The sequence below is a fragment of the Mercurialis annua genome, linkage group LG8, assembly GCF_937616625.2.
Source record: "Mercurialis annua linkage group LG8, ddMerAnnu1.2, whole genome shotgun sequence".
Taxonomy (NCBI): domain Eukaryota; kingdom Viridiplantae; phylum Streptophyta; class Magnoliopsida; order Malpighiales; family Euphorbiaceae; genus Mercurialis; species Mercurialis annua.
This window is the reverse complement of record NC_065577.1, coordinates 4968136-4974135: the sequence shown is the minus strand read 5'-3', so window position 1 is coordinate 4974135 and position 6000 is coordinate 4968136. Positions and strand designations below refer to the sequence as shown.

The 6000-nt window shown below is 28.9% G+C and overlaps 1 protein-coding gene across 1 annotated transcript; it reads right to left on the bottom strand.

The window, feature by feature from the left end:
* Nucleotides 1–239: 239 nt before the first annotated feature.
* Nucleotides 240–4199, bottom strand: LOC126660691 (GDSL esterase/lipase At4g16230-like). The gene is made up of 4 exons (XM_050354304.1): nucleotides 3767–4199; nucleotides 2816–3040; nucleotides 1631–1886; nucleotides 240–682 (listed from the first exon to the last, which is right to left on the bottom strand). The coding sequence occupies exons 1-4, from the start codon at nucleotides 4145–4147 to the stop codon at nucleotides 441–443; spliced, it is 1104 nt and encodes a 367-aa protein (XP_050210261.1). The 5' UTR covers nucleotides 4148–4199; the 3' UTR covers nucleotides 240–440.
* Between the last annotated feature and the right edge of the window lie 1801 nt (nucleotides 4200–6000).

Genomic DNA, 6000 nt, shown 5'->3' with positions numbered 1-6000 from the left:
TTATAAAAAAGTTAATTTAAACGTGTGGTCACAATTGATAAAAAAATTGGAAGATTTGGATTTAAAAAAATAAAATTTTGATCATAATTGCAATATTTTTTTAAATTGGATATAATTGTAAAAAACAATAAAATTTGGTTGTAATTAATAAAAAAATATATAAATTTGGATTTAAAATATAGTGAGACCTTAATTTATTGGATAATTTATTTATTAAATCTCATAAAATTATGATGCAATTAAAATGATAAGATTCATAGTAATTATATTTAATTGATATTTATGCAAAGCTATGCATTGCACATACACAATCGTCAACTAGTACAATAGAAAACATTATTTCACTCCGAAATAATATGTCGGAGAAATTAAACCGAACCAAACTAAACTCAAAACACAATCTATAAGATCATAATTAACTTAAACCGTATTAAATGAAATCAAATTGAATTGATCAGTTGGTTCATCAGTAATTGTTTGATATTAATAGGATAAACTTCACTTTGAAGATCAGAATTAAATGCCTTATTTATTATTATATCATTGACTGCTTCTGTTGGATGAACTCCATCAAAGAACACAAACTTGCTTCTGTCTTCACATATTTGTCCATTTTTTCTACAAGCGCTAAAATTGCTTTCGGATGTCACTTCACAACATGTATTTGTTGAATCTTCAAATCCTATTAACACATTTATAATATAAACACAATAAAAATCAAGATTGTTCGATTTACGGTGAAAATAATTATTTTTCTGTTGAACCAATTGATATTCGATTATTATTTTGAATATTATTTTATTCAAATTCAAATAAATTGATAATTTTATATCTAATAAATTATAAATCAGCTGCAATCTCTATATTCTTTATCATACTACTAGCATGTTCCAGCTTAAAAAATATATTAGGTTATTCTTAATAAAATATAGGCTTAGTGTCACAAAAAACCTCGACTTTTTAACCTTTTCACTTTGACATATATAATCGCCAATTATATACAAATTCACACCTTTGGATTTCAATTGTACCCAATTTTATAAATTGGACTCTTTTTCATTCTCCCTTATAAATGACTTATATGAACTATTTTTCATTTAAAAAATTCAAAAGAAACGACTTATTTTCAATAAAAAAGATGTCAGTTTAGTATTTTTGGAAACAATCGGCGATTTTACAATATCGAGGTAAAATAAAAAAAGAGTTAAAAGATTGATTTTTTTTTTTGAACATTAGGCCTAAAATGACGTGGTTAAAAAGAAAAATACAATTTCTGGATGGTGAAAATTTGAAATATGTTGACCGTCAAAAATATGTAAAAAATATCAATAAAAAAGGAATTGTTATTTTTGCAGTTATCAAACATAATTTGTCACAATATGCCATTTGTGACAAAATTTGACTATAATGTGAACAAGGCAAATTTCTTGTAGTGAATAAACTGTTAACAAATTATAAAAAGTTATAATGGTTACTGAACTATGATTCAATAATAGTTTTAAAACTTCGATGATCATTTTATAAATTTTTTATAATTTAATTAATTAATTTGTAAAAAGATTACAGTTTAATATCCTTATAAATATTAAACCCGATCTAATTATTTCACAGGTAGAAAAGTTGAAATTACCATATGAGGCCGGATTGACGATGAGATCCATAGTGATGTCGTAGCAATCGACATAGACAATGGTGGAAGCAGGCATTATTGAATGAATAGAATCTACCAAAGATTTCAATTTAGAATTGAAGATTTCAGCAGCTTCATTCAGATGTCGAAGGCATATAACCGCACCTAGTTCGTGGCTCTTTCTAGCACTCGGATAGCACCCCAGAGGATATACCGACATCATTACAAACTTTCGAGCACCTAAATTGTACAATGTCTGCACCAAAAACATCAAATTATTTTTATATATATATCATTGATTTTCTCCATGTCTAGCATATATTAATTGTATATGTTGAAAATTTATTTAGATTTAGTTAAATTAATTAAGAATTTAAATTAGTTTTAATTTGATTATGTTTTTTAGTTAGTTTTTAAAAATAAAAAAAACTTATTTATACTTTTTTAAATGGAAATAAATTTAAATTTATTTTTAAACTTAGTTAATTAAATGATTTCATCATTTAAATAAAAAAAATGTAAAAATTAAAAATTAGGGTACAATTGAAACGAGAAAATGCAAAATAGAGTAAAATTAACCAGTTTTCAACGTCAGAATACAATTGAAAGGGCTTAAAAAATCGGGGTCTTTTGAAGTATTAGCCAAATATTTTTGGACAGTGTGATCCACTAATTCTGCGAAATAATTATAGATATATCCAAAATTTATCTGGTCCAACATGAATTGCTTATGTGAATTTACTTGATTGGTCCACTTAATAAAGAGAAACTTGATAATTTTGATTAAACTGTGATTTGGATATAATTTTCCCAACTTATTAAATCGAATGGTCAAACTATTCGAATTATTTTAGGGATGTGTGTGTCAAACTAGTTAAATTTATGATATTTTTTAAATTTCAAACCAAATCAAACTAGTCAGGTCGTAGATTAATATAGTTCGGTTTGATTTTTTTGATTTCGTTTGCACTTAAATTTAACTGAATTTTTTATTTTTAAAACTAAAATAAATCAAACCAAAACTTAACTAAAAAATCAATTACCTATAATATCAAATTAAACCAAACTCGGGCTTATTGATTTGGTTCGATTATTCGGTTTGCATACCCAAATATACAAGATATATGTGCCTCTTAGAATTAAAAATGCATATTTGAGGAAGAGAAAAAAGAAAAACAAATATACCTGAAGCTGATCTGATAATGAGTTGATGAGATTGGTAGTGAAAACCTCAATTGTGACATTTTGGGGATAATAGAAGAAATTGAGAGTATAATCATTTCCTCCAACTCCAAATACAAACAAGTAATCTTTTAGAAATTTCTCACTTGTCTCACCCAATAATGTTTCCAATTGTGGTAATGTTACCTCCTCAAAGTTCTTCATTTGCTTATGCAAACCAATCACCCTCTGTTTTAATCAAATTTGAAGAGTTAATTTGGATCCTCTAAAATTTTAAAAAGTGCTCAAACCAATCACCCTCTAAAATTTAAAAAATTGGCTATAATTGACACGCAAACTTCCAAATAGGCTAAACGGTAATTTTGAAAAACTTGGTTAGAGTTGACCTCAAACGTAAAAGTTTAATATTTTTAAAACATAAGCCTTCTTTATAAAGCAGAGACTCCATGAATCTTGAAAGTGTTGTGCCTAGGGGTGTGCAGCGGCTGGTTCGGTCATCAAACTGACTAAATTAAACATAATTAATTTTTTTACTTTTAGAAGTCTATATTTTTAAGATACACAATAAATTTTTAAATACTATTTCATTTATATAAAATTAAATAAAATTTAATGAATTATCTATCAATGCACTTAAAATATACTAAAACTATACTAATGATACTAAAATTTTACTAACAATAATACAAAGATTATTTTAACTAAATATCCAAAATAAATATTTTTCTTTTTTATTTATTTACAAAAAAAAAACTATTAATATTGTATTTTTTAAAAAGTCAACTCCTTATAGCCGAACGATCTATGTTTGATTTTAAAAAATTCCACCCCCATCTAACTAAAATTTATGACTACACACTAAACAGTTCCATGAAACCCAAATTCGAAAAAAAAAAACTAAAACACATAGAAATGAAAAGATGATATAGTAGAATAGAATAGGTCATATCTTACAAGGTCTGTTCCGGTTTCGTTTAGAATCCCTGAAGCACCAGACGAAAAGCTTACGCCATGGATAATTCTTCTTCCAATGGTTGCAGGGTCATAAAAGGGTGGAATCAAAGGAAGATGAAGCTTATCGCCAATTAAATCAATAACATTTTTTCCATTCGTAAATCTTCCCGTCGGTCCGTGACGAAAATCTACTCCATAAGGCAGAAAATCGGATTTAACAACTGTATTTATGAAGTTGTTGTTGCCATTGTCAACCAGAGAGCTACCGAACACAAACATGCCTCTGATTGCTTTTTTATTATGTTCCATGCAATAGCATTTGCATGAAAAAAACAATACAAGGATAGAAATTAATTTGAATGGGACTGTGTTTCTAGCCATTTTTTTGGTGCTTAAGTTTTTTTTTTGAAGTGAGAAAAAATGATTCAGATTGAACTAATTTGTAGATAATGTAGAGTAAAAGTCAATCATCAATGCTCTCAATAGTAATATATTAAAATCATGTGATTCATGTCTCTTTAATTAACATATATATAACAAATAATGTATCTTAATATATTTAGTGTTGTTTTATATACATATGCTTCGCACGATGATATGTTTCCTCAATATAATTTCTAAAGTAATAATTCTAAATTATTTATAGTTATTGATTAAACTCGTGTTTATATATAGTTCTTTGTCACTTCAAAGTTGATACTTTTTAGATTAGTGTTTAGTCAAAAACCTATATTGGTGTGATAATGAAGCTTCCCTGCACAACATGGCTGCTAAGTTTTTTAAAAACCTGTATACTAAAGACTGCTATAACCAGGGGCAAAAATAGGAATTTTAGAATATGGTGGCTGGTGGGTACGAAAAAAAAATTATGGGGAGCGAATTGTACATAAATTAAAGGTCAAATGTTGTAAAAAGGCCAAAACTTTCACAAAAGTTTCACAAAAGTCCCGACCTTTCAATTTTGTCGATTTTGGCCAAAAACTGATTATTTGGTTTCACAAAAGTCATGACCTTTCAATTTTGTCGATTTTGGCCAAAAATGGATTATTTGGTTTCGCAAAAGTCCCGACCTTTCAATATTTGGCATGCCACATAGGCGTCACATAGGCAAATTGAAATCAAAATGGGAGTTGGCCATAATTGAAACCAAATAATTTGTTTTTGGCCAAAATCGACAAAATTGAAAGGTCAGGACTTTTGTGAAACTTTTATGAAAGATTTGGCATTTTTATAACATTTGGCCTAAATTAAAGTATATGAACATATTTTAAAATAAATATAAAAATTAAAGCACTGGATTTTTATTTTTAAAAAATTTATGGGGGCGGACGCCACCTCAGCCTATAAATTGGATCTGCCCCTGGTTACAACATCCCTATGTACCATGTTATAAGGGTCTACTTTCACCCGTCTCAACTCCAAGGTTAGTAATGTTGAAATCCACCAAGCTCTTTTCCATTTGCAACCTTGGAAAGCTCTGGCGTTGACGGATCTCAACTGCTTTCAGAGCTAATGGTCCATTATCGATAATTCTGTTTGTTCTATGATTCATAATAACTTTAAGGATGGTGTGATAGATAAAGAATAAACTCTTATTTCTCTCATCCCGAAGACTGCTAAGCCTGAAACTATTGAAGAGTTTAGACCCATTAGCTTGTGTACTGCGATTTCTAAATTGGTTACCAAGATTATTCCTAACAGGATGAAGCCGTTGTTGCCTGATATTGTTCGGCCTACTCAAGCTAGTTTTCTTACTGGTCGGAATATTTCATATAATATTACCATCGCGTAGGAAGTTATTCACTCCATGAGAAAGAAAAAAGGAAAAAAGGGTTGGCTCGCTATTAAAGTGGATCTCGAGAAAGTTTGACTGTTTGAACTGGAACTTTATCGAGGATACTCTTAAGGATGTCAGTATACCCGCATAGTTTCTCCAAGTGATTATGTATTGTATTTCTTCTTCTCATATGAATCTTCTTTGGAATGGGATTCCTTTTGAGGAATTTAAGCCATCTACGGGTATCCGTTAGGGGGATCCCCTATCTTCGTATCTCTTTATTTTCTGTATGGAACGTTTGTCTCACCGTATTGGTACTTCTATCCGAAGTGGTGATTGAATTCCAATTAAGATAAATAGATCGGGTCCTAACATTTCTCACTTATTTTTTCTAGATGATTTGATTTATTCAAAAAGGCTACTGAGGATCAGGACCTTGTTATTAAGTCCATCATAG